The sequence below is a fragment of the Corvus hawaiiensis genome, chromosome 26, assembly GCF_020740725.1.
Source record: "Corvus hawaiiensis isolate bCorHaw1 chromosome 26, bCorHaw1.pri.cur, whole genome shotgun sequence".
NCBI classification, from domain to species: domain Eukaryota; kingdom Metazoa; phylum Chordata; class Aves; order Passeriformes; family Corvidae; genus Corvus; species Corvus hawaiiensis.
In genome coordinates, this window is record NC_063238.1 from 7,434,961 (window position 1) to 7,451,830 (window position 16,870).

Consider the following 16,870-nt stretch of genomic DNA (forward strand, 5'->3'; position numbering starts at 1 on the left):
CTCATGAAAAGGATTAATGTTTTCTTTTCAGAAACGACGCTCCAGCAGGCAGGTGAAGAGGAAGCGTTATACCGAAGACCTGGAGTTCAAGATTTCAGATGAGGAGGCTGATGATGCTGATGCTGCTGGAAGAGACTCTCCTTCAAATACTTCTCAGTCAGAGCAACAGGTCAGATATGAATAGACTGGAAAGGTGGCTGTAACTGCAGCACTCAGTAATCAAATATGGGCCCTTTTCCTGAATTATATTCATACATGGTTGACACAGTGTGCCAGAAGACATTTGTTTTTGCATTCTTAAAAAAATATAGGAACTCATGGCTTTGTTTGCAAGCTGATGATACGCAGCTTGAAAGTTCAGGCTGAGTTCTTTGAAATTAGTGGTCCCTAGCTAAAGGAAAGCTAAACTGTACTGCTAGGAGTCTTGAATTTACTTCTGTGAATTCAGTGGTCTGGCTTCTGTGACTTTAATAAACCACTCAAGCTTGTCCCCTGCTGCTAGGCACCATAAGAACTCCTTTATGAAATTACTGCCTTGTAGTACCCAGCAGGGTACTTTATTCTCTGTGCAATGTAAATGATGGATAAAATAGTTTGAATAAGATGAGGGGTAATACTGTAGGAATGACTGTTGTAACAATCTCATTGTTTTGTAGTGCTTTTTCAAAGAACTACTTCATTTAACTGATGACCTATTGGAGAATATATACATGTTCTTTGGTATTTCATTTGGCAATTTGTTAAGCCTTGTGAAATACTGTATGTGATCTCCATTGTTAATTGTGTCTTATCATAAAGAGAATTTGGATGGTTTGCCTCCTGTTGTAATAGTGAATTAATGTAATACAGAATTGCAGGCAGTTTTGAGAGCAATTGTGTGGGACACCTGCACAGCCAACTAGAGCTTCTGAACATCATCTCCTGTTTAGACTGTATGGTGCTGAAAGCATGTATTATTTTAGGAGAGGAGAACTTCTCGTGATGTTACATTTGTTTGTCTGTGCATGTCAGCCTTAACTGAGAGAGCTGGAGTTGCATTAGGTCTTCAAAATGGGCTCAAACAAGTATCCTTCAATCCTTTATTATGGCATTAAATCTCTTTGAATCCTTAAAGTTCTCATGCTAGGGGGAAAATGTCCTCTTGGTATTAAGCTACTGTTACAAAAAATTATTTTAAGGTTTTTCTAATAAAGGAAGTCTTTAACAGAGGTGCACTTGCATAACTCTTGTATGCTGTTTATGATGTAGGAATCTGCTGATGCTGAAGGTCCTGTTGTGGAGAAAATCATGAGTAGCCGTTTAGTCAAGAAAAAGGTAAAACAAATCCCCTTCCCCCCATATTTTTAAATAGGCTAAGCATATTTGTGCTGAAGCCCTTACTGAGTTCTTAAAATACCTCAGATATTCTCAATTAAAAATCTGTTCTGTTGAATAGAGGAGGTTCCCTGAAAGTGTTTTCAGAGGGTATGCAACATGTTTTTCAGTAGACATACGCAAACCAGATTGTTTAATCTTTTACTAATTTCTTGCTTTTGTTGGATGAAAAATTTGATTTTTGCAAATATACGTGCCTGGTGAAATCTGTGGTGCTCTTCATTTCAGAGTGATATTCCATAGGAGTTTGAGGAATGAGAGAACTCTCCTGTATCCCAAACATCTGCCTTTTCTAGTAAACAAAAACCCTTGCCCATAATTTTTGTATCTTTTGATGGCAGTTGTGCTTAGCAGCTGAAACAGATTTACAAGTGACCAAGTATGATACGTACACAGGTGATGAATATCTTCCTTTTCACTGTGCTAAGATGGTGAAAGAAACACTCAAGTTCAGTGTGGTTCCCTTACAATTTTGCCCTGGTTCCTAGTTAGGTTCTTATTTTGCTTACAGATTTTTCTAACCTGCTTCACAACTTGAAGGAAGGCCTTTGCACTTCCAAAGTATTAGAACTCTGAGAAGGAAGTAAAAAAGAACTTACTCCAAAAAAGGCATGATTATATTTATAGACTCTTTTGTGGAGCTAATTCTCTGACTTGCGCTACAGTTGGACAGAAAATTGTCTGACTTATGCAGATATGACATCATGTGGATCTTAGTTAACCAGAAACTCATCTTTTCCTCAGTGTTAATTTTCACATTGGAGAAGGGAAAATTGCCTTTATTCATAGATGTTTTATTCAATGTTGTGGTGGTTTGGGGTTTGGTTTTGGGTTTTTGTTTGGTTTTCTTGGGTGGGGTGGGGTGTGTGTGTTCAATTTTATTACTACTGTCCTAACATCATTAACAGTTTTGTAAACCTACATTCGTTCAATGTCATGAGTGCCTGTGATTTAATCTGACCTGTTTATGCATCTTGCACAGCATAAAACTTCTAGGGCCTTTTGGAGTTTTTTTCTGTTTTGTTTTTTTTTTATTTGTTTTTTTTAAGTCTAGAGCTGTATTTTGTGTTTCAAACCATAGGCTTATTTTTCAGATAAACTTGAAGTAATACAAAGTGAGTATTTAGTTGTCCTGATGGTCTACTAGACAGGAGAGGAGAATGTGGTTCTTTCATAAATGTCTTTACATGGGAAGCTGTTTTTCACCAATTATTCTTCCCTTCTTCCTCTCCCCTGCAAACAAAGGTGTGATTACTCATGGGGAGTGTGTATTTTGCAGCAGTTTGTGGGAAGTGGTTGGTCTGCTGCTTACATGTCTTTGATTGCAAGCTCTGCTGGAGGCAAGCTCTATTTTGAGCTTTTTCTTTAATGTTTTTTATGGATTGTATTTGCAGGTTTGAGGGGTGTCTCTTCTTTCCCTGCTCTTCTCCCCAACCCTCTTCTCCAAATTTAAAAAAAAAAAAAAAAAGGATTTCAGGATGTTAATATTTAACATCTGAAATATCCAACTGTGCTTTTATTAAAGGTCTTTTACACTCTTACTAACGTCATCAAAACCCTGGTTTTTAGATTACTAATCAAAGTAAAATTGCTGCGATCAGGACCAGTGCATAAAATAAACATGAGGAGAGGCTTCACTAGGAAACCTTTCAGTGGATTACGTTGTAACAAAGATGTTGCATTCAAGTAAAGGACATTAGATAATGAATATGCTTTTGGAGCAGTATTCTTATCATAAAATCATGCTGGTTTTCTGAGAAATAGCCTTAGTCTAGTTCTGGAGTTAGATAGGATGCAGCGCTGTACTTGCAGCCATTTTTGAAACATACAGAGTAAAAGTTAGAACTGAGTTCATGTTTGAAGTAAAAAGACAGTAGTTTTCCCAGTTGTTCTTAACATGGAATATTGAATTCCTTTGAATATTCCGTCTTCTTGCAGAAAGCATTAAGTACATGTATCACTCTCTTTCCAAAGCTGATGAGTTTGGATGTTGAAATTTTTCATTCAATCCTTTTTGACTTCCTGCTTCTTAACTTTGAAAAGGAATAGCTAGAACTGATTATGCTATCCAGCACAAATAGCACATATTGTGGAAAGACAGGGAGTCTGTAGAACCCTGTACCTGCATGTTACACGTGTGAATGTCTCTTTTTGCCTCCTAGTACACGTGAGAATTAGAACTAATTGTAATGTGTACAATACCTACATCTCTTCCTCAAACTGATCAGTTTACAATTTAGTGCTGTGTATCAATTGAGGTAACTGGGTTTTGTGTGTTGCTTTGCATCTGTTACTAATGTGTTGTCTGCTATTTTTCTGGTAGTTGATAGTTGTGGTGGTTTGGGGTTTTCTCATGGTTTGTTTTTTTCTTAGGTTTTTTTTTTGGTTGATTGGTTGTTTTTTTGGCTTTTTTTCCCCCCCAAGCTTTTGTATCTACACCTGAGTGGCTTACACAACTAACTTTTGCATTAGCAGTGTTACTGTATCACCTCTGTGGCAATGGCATGCAAGATAATGTGCTTTTAAATATTTGCTTGAATGAAGGGGTCATTTATTTCTTCAATTATCTGCAGAGACTGTGAATCAGATCTGGTCGCACCTGGAAGTGATAATTTGAAGTGTCCTGCATTGCCCAAGTCTGCCATGTGTTATTTTAGGATGTCTGTGTAATCATTTTGGGGAGAATTTGCATAAATGTTCTATCTCACCTTTTTACCTGGTTCAAGTAAATGTACGGGTAGTGGTGGGTGCACAGTGACATCAGAGGCATAAGCTGCTGTCTCTTATACCCTAAACTGATGTACTGTTAACCTCTGCTTGAGTGCTGACAATTTTAATTTGATTAGATTTTTGGAGGAGGGCATAGGTGCTAAATGCCAGACTAAGATTTTAAAAATATTTTTTCTGAAATACTTTTTGCTTAGGTGAATCTTTGATGCACTCTCATAAAACATCTAATAACATAGACCAGTTATTACCTATTAGACAATACAAAAGTGTGTTTTACTTATGAGAGTTACAGAATTTATCAAGATCTGCATTGCAAATTATTGTTATTAAGTTGGCAGCTGACAAAAAATACATTTGACTGAAATGCTGTTGAGGGGAGTGAAGTTGGTTACTATGAAACCTCTATGTAAAGGTGTTTAATGATGTTGTCATTGTAATACTGATGGATCTCAAAGCATTCTGGTTTAACACTAATCAAAGAGATTTGGCTGTAATAGATTTTAGATAATAAAAGAAGTTAATGTCTTAAAATTAAGGTTGACTTCTTAAAGACTAATTTTGCCTCAGGGCAGTGAATAGGTTCAGGTAATGTGATCTCCAGCTTCTTTTTTCAATGCAGTTTTGATCTCTAAATATTAATATAATCTTGAGAAAGACTCTTCTCAATTTTTTGTTTAAAAAACATCTTGATGGTCTTCAGATTCCTTCCTTTGACAGTGTCTTTGTAAGTGTCATAGAAGTTTCTTCCCTGTATTTAGGTTTAGAGGATAGTTTGAACAGCTTTTCTTCTTCGACAGAAGATTCAAAAAGATCAAGAAGTAGCACCAGGAATCTTCTTCCATTTCTTTAGGGAGAAATAGGTGGAATTTGGTGTTGCTTCCTTCTCTAGGAATGAACACAAGCAGACTGTAATGGAGTGATATAAATGCTAAACTGAAACTCCCTTGCTAGTCAGGAAGTAAAGGAATACTGTGTGAATTAGGGACTAGGAGTGCATGAACTTTACTGTGCTAGAACACAGTTTAATGCAGCTGCTACTGTTGTTCTTTAATTGCACTGCTATGGAGGTAACATCTAGCCAGCAACTAAAGATGACAAAACAAAAATAAAAGTTTCAGAGTAGTCCCTCTTGTGTGTGTGTGTGTGTGTGTGTGTATATATTTTAAAATATATATAGAAATACAAAAAATGTTGATTTGTACAGCAGTCAACAGTTTTGCATGTTTAATGCTGCATATACAGTAGTTATTACAGATTTTGTTGTCCCTGATGAAATGTATGAACCAGAAAATGCTCCTCTATTTAAAATTTTCCTAAAGTTCATTAGTAAAAACAAACCATTAATATTGTGACATAAACCGAATTCTAAATGTGTGCCTGGTGCACTGTCCTTAGTTTGTCCTATGGCTGGGTTAATTCAACAAAGTATTACATGCCATATGTTATGCAATACTTTGGCACCAGGGATGAGTTAAGGGTAGCTCAACCCTTAGCACTGAATGCCCTTGGTTTTGCTGGTTTATATCACAACTTTAACCTTGCTTTAAATGTAGTTTTTGGTGTTAATTTAATTTGGCTGCTCTGTATGTGAGACATCTTGCCTGAGTGAATTTAATTGCACCGTTGAGTAAAACTAAAGCCATGAACACTGATGCACTAAAATTCTAGCATAGGTATAAGGTTTAGTTTTATATGGCTTCTTGTTTGGAGTTATTAACTATATGGAGGAATAAACCCCCTTTAAAACTCTTTTTTAAAACATTACAAAACCCACAATGTAAAGTTGCCATGAGCCAGCCAAAAATAATACATATGGCATTCAGGAGTGCAGTTGCTAATTGGCTGCTGCCTGAGAAAATGGTACACTTGGCTTCTACTTAACACTGTGGGTTTGGCAGAAAGCCAGATTTGGGGTGAGGTTGTGAATGAAGCTGCATGTGGTTAGGGAGGAGTTCAAATGATTCATGTCTTGGAAGTTGTAGTAAGCAGTGCAGTATGTACTTGGGTAAGCAGCTGGAGGAAACTCCTCACCCATGTCCTCCCCCACAAATCTTTTCCTACACCTCCACTTGTGTCTCTATGTGAGTACCGTAGTCCATATCTCAGACAGTTTTTAAATTGTTTACTAAATTGGGCCGTTTACAGATTTAATTCATGTTTCAACATTTCTTTTCTTTTAGATGGAAAATGGAGAGGGAGTAGAAATAGAGGAATTCTACGTAAAGTACAAAAACTTGTAAGTAAAAGTCACAGGTTTGACTGCTATCCTTAAGTTCACATAACTTCCAAATAGCTTTCAAAAATCGTTTTGTAATTGATGCAACTTATTATCGAACTTTAAACATACCTAATGCTTAATCCAAAACAGTGACAAATAAACAGGGAAATACCTTGCATTGGTGGTACAGGGTTTGACAGTGTTGTCTTAATTTGTGTTCTCTCCAGAATTAAATCCATAGATAAAATTGCTCTGCTATTAAATGCTTTAAGGCTCGTTATGCATGCAGGCTCATGAACACATGTGTAGCTGTGTAGGTCTAACTGCAACCGTAGAGAAAGTGTGTGCAAACTACTCAAAAATAACCCTTAATGTTGTTTCAAAAACAAGATTTATGTTGAACAAAATGTCTAAGATAACAAACAAATGAGATGGCTTTCAGTATTCCAGCAGATCGTTACCCCTCCATGAGAGGAATGTAATCGTGGTGAGAGCAGCGTGTTGTTTCACTTCTGGACTCTGAAACTGCAATGCAATCAGTACTTAAAATAAAACACTTCATAGCTGGATAAGCTCACTTTTCTTGTAGAAAAGTAGCACACCTTGTTTATTTTTACCGAATTTTCTATCTGAGAGACAGAAATCTGCTTTAAGGGAGCTTATGGCAGCTAACTGCACATAGTTGACTTTACTTGAAATATGCTGTCATTTTTGTACCTTTTGCACTATATTGTTTATTGTATAATGTTTAATTGCTTAATTATGCTTTGTTTAGTTCTATTAAATAGACATATAATTTTTGTGCTAACTGTTGTGTCTTAGCAATAGAACTTTTGACAGACTAAATTTATGGAGTGGGACAAGTCACTTTGGCAGAGATGCTCTTCCTTATTCTGTGTTGTTACTGAGGAACTGCATTTACAAGGGGTTTTCTTTTCTCTATCGAAAAGACTCACAAGCAATTTTGAGTTACAATGCTGTTCTCACAAAAAAATTATATAGGATGTTAGTACTTAAAATATTTGCAACTTTTCATTAACTTATAAAAATGCTAGAATATTATTCTCTTTGCTAGAAAATGATGCTAAACAGTGAATTTGCCATAAGTATCTTGTATAGTAATTATGTTTTAAGTATGCCAAGTAAAAATTGTCCTAGCTTTGTGCCAAACTAAGTATAGAGGGTATGTATTTAAATTTTGAGTGGGAGTTGTTTCTATTTCCTGACAAGTTTCTCTATTAGTAAGTGTAATTACTTTGAGTGAAGATGATTGGTTAATAATCTGTATGATAAAGAAGATAGTGTCCAGTTTTCCAAGCATAGCACTACCACGTGCTGGAAAGTTCTAGTTATACTAGTGGCATACATAAGGAGTGCAATGGAAGGAGAGTTTGAGTAAGATTTTTCTGTTTCATCTTCTAGTTCTTACCTTCACTGTCAGTGGGCATCTGTGGAAGAGCTGGACAAAGACAAGAGAATTCAGCAGAAGATTAAGCGGTTTAAAGCAAAACAGGGCCAGAATAAATTCCTTTCCGAAGTACGATTTTTTTGTTTGTTTCTTTTGGGTGTTTAAGGAATATTTTTAGGAGTTCTTGTTCTGTATACAAGCAGAACATTGTGAATAACTGTGTGATATATCAGTAGCACTTATTCCGATATAAAGCATAACCATTCTGGATGCAAGTCTTGCAAGCTTATGAAAGTCAAATGATCTATCCTGACTGAATACTTTTTCCTATACTTTTTGGTTTTGTTTTTTGCCCTTGAAGTGAGTGGCTAGTTATTTGCCTTGTAAGCCTGACTGAATCAGTACCATGTCTTTTTTTCTCAGGAGCTGATTATGCCAGAAGAAATGCATGCCATTTTTCTGTGTTATGGACTGCTGCTCACTAGGGATTCTAAGCTTTTTATCATCAATTTAATTTCACTTAGAGCCACAAGCAGTAATGTGGCAGGGGTCCTGTCAATAAAAGACAAGATCTGCTGATTTGTGTCTCTGAAAGACTACCTTTTAGAAAAATGCTGTCTTTTAGAAGAAAAAAGTTGTGTTCACGAGCTCCTGTATTTATTTCTTTATATTTATTTTTACTATACCATTCAAGCTGAAATAAAAACCTGTTGCAAATTGAAAACTTTCATCTGTTCTAAGTGAAGATACCTGGAATTGTTTCTATTTTGTTTTTTTAATCTGTTTTCAAGTGGGTCACAAGTTATTGTAAATATTTGGAATTTGTCCTTGTTTTAGAAAAAGCTTTTAAAATATGCAGTCTTTAATATAAAACAACCTTTTGTCTCTCTCTTCTGTTGGAGTGGATCTTTAAACTATAAAATTAAATGCAATGCTTTAGTATGCAAGAGAATCCTGTAAGTTGTTTAAAGCATAAGAACAAACCTAAAAAATTGTGATTTTTGGAGAAACTGTGTATGCATGCATTGTGTTTTCTCTGTTTTTTGAAATAATAATCTTTGAATCTTGCTTGTAAAGCAGTTAGGCAATTCCTGTAGTTAAAATAATCCAAAGGCACTTAGTGTACAAGGCTCTTATTTCTTTATTGCAAGCTGTAGTTTTCAAGAATGCTAAATGCATTGCATGCCATAAGCCTTTTCGATTGCTCATTAGTGAATTGTAATTTCACACTTCATTTAAAATATTCTTAAACATTCTCTCACAGTAAAAGGTTTCACACAGTAATTAAGAGGCCCAGTTAACAAAGTCTGAGAAGTCTGATTCCCTCACGGGGAATGATCTTGCTGAATTGTAGCATTTCAATTAACATGTTGAAGTTTGCCAAATATAAATTCTGTGTCACCGTGACCCAAAATATTATTGCCTGATGAAATATATAATCATTTTTCCTCTCAGGAAGGGCTAATAGAGATATCTTTTATATTTTTGCCTCTCTCCTTGAACAGATTGATGATGAGCTTTTTAATCCAGATTATGTGGAAGTTGATCGAATCATGGATTTTTCACGTAGCACAGATGATAATGGAGAGGTAAACAAAACTTGTAGTGCATCTCTAGTCATATAGACACTGCGTTTAGAATTTATTGTTTAGAAATATGTTAATTAGAATATATTAAACACAGAAAGTACCATGATATATATGTATGTATAAAATAGGAACATGTTTGAGAAAACATTGGTTGATGTAGCAGTTTCCCTTAAATAAAGGGGGTTAAGTGAGAATTCCAAACTTCTTATAACTTCTTACCTATATTTAAAAAAACACAAAACAACCAACCATAAAGCAACAACAACAAAGAAGTGATATTTAATATGGTAGAAATATGATGTCCATGCATGTAATGCAGAATTTAAATGAAAATTGCAAGAAAGAGTCTTAGCTAAATGTCATAATGGTTTAGACATTGTTTAGACTACCTGTTACAGAAGAAGTCCTGAACTTGCTGTTTCTTCATTTTTAATGACTTGTTCTGCAAAAGAGATGGTTTTGTCTTCCAGGAGATTCCTTTTTGATCCTGGGAGAATAGAAAGCTTCACTGGCAGCGTCACTGTTTCCATGTGTGCTCTGTCAGTGAATGCTGGTGGTTTATTTGTCTGTTGTGAAGTTTCTGATGATGCTAATAAGAGAAAACAGTTGATTTGTAAATATGTAGTAAAGCATAGAAATTTTAAGGGTTGAAAAATTAATACTGTTTTGCTTCTAAATTTTAGTCTAACCTTACTGTTTTCAAATGTTGTGTTATGCTCATTTTGGTGGTGAGCCTGCATTCTCCAGGTTCTCATCTTACTTCACTAGGTCGTCAAGGTGTCAGCCTGCTGTTTATCCTTTTGGCTGAGTCAGACATTCAGGTCTGATCAAGCTTTTTGAACTTTATCTAGCCTGCAGATCTCCTGTAAAAATGGTTACACTTTTTTTCTTTCTGTATTGTGATGTAATGTAATTTTTGTCTTAACAAAGCCTGTAACACATTATCTGGTGAAGTGGTGTTCGCTTCCTTATGAGGACAGCACTTGGGAGCTCAAGCAAGACATCGACCAAGCCAAGATCGAAGAATTTGAGAAACTGATGTCTAGGGAGCCAGAAATGGAGCGTGTGGTAAGAATTGGCTCTATATAGAGGATTTTATTTGAAAATAGTAAAGTAATGTGGTCTTTTAGAAACCACTAATGGGATTTGCTGTATTTGAAACAGGAGCGACCTCCTGCCGATGACTGGAAGAAATCGGAGAGTTCCAGGGAGTATAAAAACAATAACAAACTCAGGGAATACCAGTTGGAGGGAGTAAACTGGCTTCTTTTCAATTGGTACAACACGTATGTAAAACATTGCTTACTACTAAATCCTGCTTTGGAAAAGCTTTTATAGCTTACCTTGGAATAGCAACCTTTGAAAGTAACCTACTAAAGTGAGATTTTAGAATCATTTACATGGCAGATTTTTTGCAGCAGGAGTCGTATACAAACTAATTTGGGGTGGAACGTGAATATTTCTGACAGATTTCTGTGGCAAGTGCTTTGGGTTCATGCATGCCCCTGCTGCCCCTTCCTCCCCCTTGTGAAATTGAGAGATACATGGAAGAGATATATCCATGCTGACTGCATCACAAATCATAACATTTACTTAAAATGCAAAAATGTTAAGATGCCTTTTCATTCTAGAAATATCTGGTTTATTCCTGTTATCGCCTTACTGATGTTTTAAGTTGGGAATAAATCATTCAGACTGTTTTTATTATTGCTTTCAGACGAAACTGCATTTTAGCAGATGAAATGGGGTTGGGAAAGACTATCCAGTCCATTACGTTTCTCTATGAGATATATTTGAAAGGAATCCATGGTCCTTTCTTGGTTATTGCACCATTGTCCACAATTCCCAACTGGGAAAGGGAGTTCCGCACCTGGACAGAGTTGAATGTGGTTGTGTATCATGGGAGTCAAGCGAGTCGGCGGACCATTCAGTTGTATGAAATGTATTTCAAAGATCCACAGGTAAAAGCTTTTCATGACTTTTCTTTTTCTCTTTTTTTTGTATATGCTTTACAGTTGTTTATTAATTTAAGCATCAATTAGTTTTTCAGTACTGTTATATTAGATTTCAGTTAGAAATACAGATGCATGTATTAAGAATGCTTTTTAATAGTGGCCAGTATATCTCTGGAAATAAAGGGGCACCAAGAGATGGTGCAATTTTTGTTTTAGAGTTTCATTCTTTCATGCAAGGTTTTTGTTATTTTGCATTTCTGAGGAGAGCTGGCAGAAGAGATTCTTAATGGAGAAACTCCTTTAAGTGGAACTAAGCTTAAAAATCAATCTTTGCCTACCATTCCAGGAAAGACCTGCTTGCAGAAATTAAACTTGTCAATGCTTCTTTATCAAATTTTGTAAGTCAGATATATTTTGAATCTGTGTTACTGTGCTTAGGTTGAATAGTTGTAATGAAGAAAAACAGAAAAGACTAGGCATAGAAACAGAAAATTATTTGGAAAACAGAAGCTAAGAAGAGCAACAGATCCCTACTCCTGGCTTTTCCCAGAGTAAACAGAACTGGGGGAAAATAAAATGTGCATACATTGAATGTTACTGCAAAACAATAAAATCTTCCTCATGTAAGAGAGAAAAAGAGTGGAAGTTCAACCTGTGGAGTACTATTTTCAACTGAACTTTAAAAATTGATAGTGGTGAATTCATACATTTAGATTTTCTTTAAAGTGTTTCATTTTACACCACTGAACATTTTGATTAATAAACTAGAAGGATATAAAATCAATATGGCACACATTAAGTGGATTTAAAACTGGCTAGCTGATACTCCTTAATGTAATTGTTAATGAGAAATGATTTGCATTTCCAGCATAGTTCTTCAGGGATTGGTTCACATCCATGAGCTATATAGCTTAGCAATGATCTGAAAGAAAACATAAAATCATTACTGAGGAAGTTTTCAAATGACACAGAGATGTGGAGAGTGGTAAATGATTAAGACAGTTCATGGATACAAAGAAAGCTGTATTACTTAATAAACTGGATCCAATCTAGCAATACTCAGAATAGCTAAATTTAAGGCTGTCTGTGGACAAGGAATGAAGATGATTCTTACCGTAGGGAGAGCTCAGCTCTGGGAAGGCTGCAAGACAAAAGCAGATCCTTTTTGTGTCATGGCACATTACCAATTAAACATGAGTTCATACTATGACACAGTGGTTGAAAGGGCTAGTGGAGTGCAAGTGTGTAGGAGGAAACAAATCTTTAATATAAAGATGAGAGAAGTTACAGCATTCTTCTCTTTGTCAGTGATGTGATGGGTACTCCAGTTCTGCTTAGTTCTCACTTCATATCCTCAAAGAGTGTTGAAAAACCAGAGTCTTAGAGCAAAGCTATGAGAGTGATTGCAAGATAGAAAATATGTTTTTATAGGTAAAAAAATGATTAAAAACTCTTTTGAAGGTGATAACTGTGGCACAACTTGACGTGCCATTATGGCAAACAGGAATAGAACTACATACTTAGAGCAGAGAAACACGTAGTAATTTATATTAGTTAGAAGTTACAGCTGTTTGGTCTAGAAAATAAGTGTTTTCTCAGCAATTTATCAAAGAAACTTTCAAATTAAAATCCTATGTGTTTTGTTGAAGATCTATTTGAATAACAGTTGCTATGTTGAGATCTAGTGGCCCAGAGAAGTTCTGTATGTCCCAGTCCACAGCAGGAGGGTTGGAATTAGATCATCTTTAAGGTCCCAATCCAGGCCATTCTATTAATCTCTAATATTTTTTATGATAATTATCACATTTAGTTTCTTACCTAGATGTATAATACACAAATGAAGTGTGGTTGAAATCAGTTTTTCTGGTTTTAAAGTAATTTCTTAGCAGAGATTGATATTTTATATAATTAAAAAATTTAGGTTTATACAAATACTGTCTGCTGAATTGCTTCCTGTGTTAAAATTCATATTTGTTTCTATTCGAGTGGTGCTTGTTCTCAGCATGTTCTTCCCCTTAGGATACAGCAGTTACTTAGTATGAAACCCGAAGGAATGTCATCTGAGAAATCCCACTTACTGTGCAGATTCTTATTTTGGCAGTTTTGTTTCATTGATCTAAAGGCAACTAAAAGCATCTACAGCAAGATGCAGCAGAAAGTTTTGTTCCCCCGTTGCTATATGCTTAACTCACTTCATGCAATGAGCGTGGTAGTCATTTGACTCCATAGCAAGTAATGACAAAGCACTCATGGTCCAGAAAAAATGAATAATTTTCTGCTGGCTTTGCTCCCTGAACTGGCTTAAGAGGAGATCAGACAATTACTACATTTAGGGATAAAAGAGAAATGGAAAACTCATCCTTTTGGTGGCAGCTAGCTTAAATATGTCACAAAATCACCTTCTGTGTTCAATTCTTTGTCTGACTGTCAGCTTTTTGTGGAACGCATGGTAGAAACCGAATTACAGGGAAAGAATCTCTTCATGTTCTGAAAATAAGAGTCCCCATGTAGTGTTCACTCTGGCGTTCTCCAAAGTACCATTACTGGGCATATGATGGGAGACAAAAAGGGAGAGAAAGAAGACATGATTTTAGCAGCATCATTTCTAGTTCCCTTGCCAAACACATCAACCCAGACATCAGGTATCTTTGGCTTTTTAGGGCTTAATATGAAAAGGGGCCTCTCAACCTGAGCTGTTCCTCAAAAAGATAATTGAATATTGAGAAAGTCTGAGTGGCTTTTGAAGGGCAATAACAAGAGACAACATGCATAAGAAGCACCTACCCTATCTGCAGTAGTGTGATTTTTCAGAGTCAACACCAGTTACCAAAGTCAAGTTGTTGTAAAATGCTAGAGAGTAGTCAATAACAAAATAAGTTTCTGCAGTGGTGTGACTTCAACAGTAAGGACATGGTGTTTTCAGAGACATTCTGCTTGTGAGGTTCACATAGAGAAGCCTGTTCTGGTGTTCTTGAACAATGTAACTGAAAGGTCTTCCTAGGGGCCTTTCCCTGGTTGGAATATCAAATAAACTGTGTATTTTTCCATGTTGTCCCACTTCTGAGAAGTTCTGCTTTAAAATTACAAAAACTATATATGCCAAATACAGCTAATGACAGAGTCTTGGAAAAGAGTTGACTTGGTTTGTGATGGAAATTTACTTGGCTCATGAAAAGGTTACAGAATTTCAGTTTGCTGGCTTTCAAAGTTGCCCACTTAATGTATCTTCATCTGCTGTTTGTTAAGTAACAGTTTTTTGCCCCTAACAAGATAAATATTTCTGGACTATGCCACGAGAAAGCATTGTTGAGCAGGTCATTACTCTTTCTGAAATGTTCTTGATGTGAGTAGGCAGATTTAATGCTGAGTTCAGGATATCAGGTTTTCAATAATTTCATTGAGTCAGTAGCCAGTTCTGATCCCCACAGTTTGGAGAGGATTATATGCAGGTCACTTATAAAAGGATTCAGTCTTGCACAGGTCTAAAGGAAGTAATGGTCACCTTACTGTAAAATATATGTTTCTTTTGAAATGTATTCAATATACAACCCATGCCAGAGTCCTTTGAAAATGTGGAATGGCTTTGAACTTGTGTAGTGACCATCCTTAGAGAGACAGTTTTTCTGCACAGACCCAGTGACATTGGAGGTACCAAATTACATTTTTCTTTGAACAGCATTGGGAAGAAGCATAGCATAATGTCAAAAAGATGCTCATTTCATGGTCCTGAATAAAGTTTGTAAAGTCTTTATATAAGTGCTGAAAATAAGACTGAACTAATGAACCTGTGAATATGGTGCCAGACATCAAGGTATTTGTCCTGTAGAACTTTGCTTAACACAGACTTACAAAAATATGAAATTTTATGCAGAGATACACATTCTCCATTTAAAAGTTCAGATACTTGCTTCTGTCAAAGCTGTTCACTAGAGTTGTTGTAGATTCTCCATCCCTGGAAGTGTTCAAGGCCAGATGGAACAGAGCTTTGAGCAACCTGGTCTAGTGGGAGGTGTCCCTGCTCATGGCAGGGATGTTGGAACTAGATGGTCTTCAAGGTCCCTTCCAACCCAAGCCATTCTACGAATTGTAGGTGTTTTGAATCCCTAGTGTCTACCAGGAAAAAAACCCAAACTAATAACAGTGAGCACAATATTCAAATAGTCATAAAAAGGAAGCCTTAATGCACTTTTGCTGTATTTGGATTGTTTGGGAGGACCTTCATGTACCTTCAATTCAGAAGTAAAAAGAGAATTGTCTTGACAAAGTCTGAAAACCTTATTTCAATATTGCAGCAATACATTAATGCCTCAAGGCATTAGTGTAATCCATATGAATTACAACTGAAATACTTGCATAACTTCTTTGTAATCAATGTGCAGTGATTCTGTGGGCCTGTTTACCGGATTAAAAACAGCTATCATGAAGCCAGTAGCAAACTTACAGAATTGTATTCTCCCATTTAGTCAGCAATAATGACTTAATTTGCTTTAAATGTCTTGTCCATTGTACTGTTTTGTATGTTTAAACAGTGAAATTTGAAGATGAAAAAAATTGCTTCTTTTCTTTGCCAGGGAGTTTACTTCAACATTTGCTGTTCTTTTTAGGGTCGTGTGATAAAGGGGTCCTACAAGTTCCATGCCATTATCACAACATTTGAAATGATCTTGACTGACTGCCCGGAGCTGCGTAACATTCCATGGCGTTGCGTGGTCATTGATGAGGCCCACAGGCTGAAAAACAGGAACTGTAAGCTTTTGGAAGGACTCAAGATGATGGACCTGGTCAGTGTGAACATCTCTTACCTTTGAGTCTTCTGTATTTTTATTATTTCTGATTTACGGTTTAATCAAAAAATAAAAGAAAATATTTTTTTCCCAAGTAAATCATCAAGTGTTAAGAAAAATGAGGGAAGGCAGATGAGAAAGTCTGTAAGATACCTTGAAGTATATGCATACCTTCAGTTTTGGACTGCTGATATTTAATAAGGTTTTTTTCATTGATTTAGATATAGAATTATGTGGCTTCTCCTAAGAGAATAAAGATAAATTTATTCTTTCCTTTCTCTCCCTTCATGTGGCTTAATCCATAGTCACTTCTTAGGATAGACATTTATTTAAAAGTATAATGTGGTCAGGGGGCCAAATTTGTCCATGAGAGTTAAACTGCTCTGCATTAATATCAGCCCTAATGTTAATCTGTTGCGTGGCCATAAGGATGTTCTTTCACATTGACTATGGAAGGGCAAGTGAGTTGGTTTCTGATGGTCGCATAAACAAGTATTATGGTATGTGTACAAAATAGGTGTATGAAACTCATAGAGAAAAATAAGATAATGTACAGGTATTTACCATTTAAAAGACACAATAATTACTTATTTTTGGGCAGAATATTTAAAAACATGAGAGTAATGCAGTCATGCTAAGCTAATACCCATAATTTGGTTTGTAAAAATACTGTGTACCATTTGTTTTTCTTATGGTTGCTATTAGAGGAGAGCTGAGCTTATAGTCTTATAGACTATAGATAGAGACATGGGACTTCTCTCATAAGTTCTTGTTACACTGCTAAATTTATGTTTGGCTCTGAGCTAGTTGCT

General features: G+C 35.9%; 1 protein-coding gene across 7 annotated transcripts in view; it reads left to right on the forward strand.

Moving 5' to 3' along the window:
- Positions 1 to 16,870, forward strand: part of CHD7 (chromodomain helicase DNA binding protein 7) — a 131,872-nt gene that overhangs the window by 86,851 nt on the left and 28,151 nt on the right. For all 7 annotated transcript variants that reach the window (XM_048286429.1, XM_048286432.1, XM_048286431.1 and 4 more), the window contains 9 exons: positions 32 to 169; positions 1,249 to 1,314; positions 6,285 to 6,340; positions 7,745 to 7,859; positions 9,236 to 9,319; positions 10,250 to 10,387; positions 10,484 to 10,605; positions 11,037 to 11,280; positions 15,879 to 16,055. In XM_048286429.1, the coding sequence (XP_048142386.1) occupies positions 32 to 169; positions 1,249 to 1,314; positions 6,285 to 6,340; positions 7,745 to 7,859; positions 9,236 to 9,319; positions 10,250 to 10,387; positions 10,484 to 10,605; positions 11,037 to 11,280; positions 15,879 to 16,055 (1,140 nt within the window). The remainder of the gene's footprint in view (positions 1 to 31; positions 170 to 1,248; positions 1,315 to 6,284; positions 6,341 to 7,744; positions 7,860 to 9,235; positions 9,320 to 10,249; positions 10,388 to 10,483; positions 10,606 to 11,036; positions 11,281 to 15,878; positions 16,056 to 16,870) is intronic.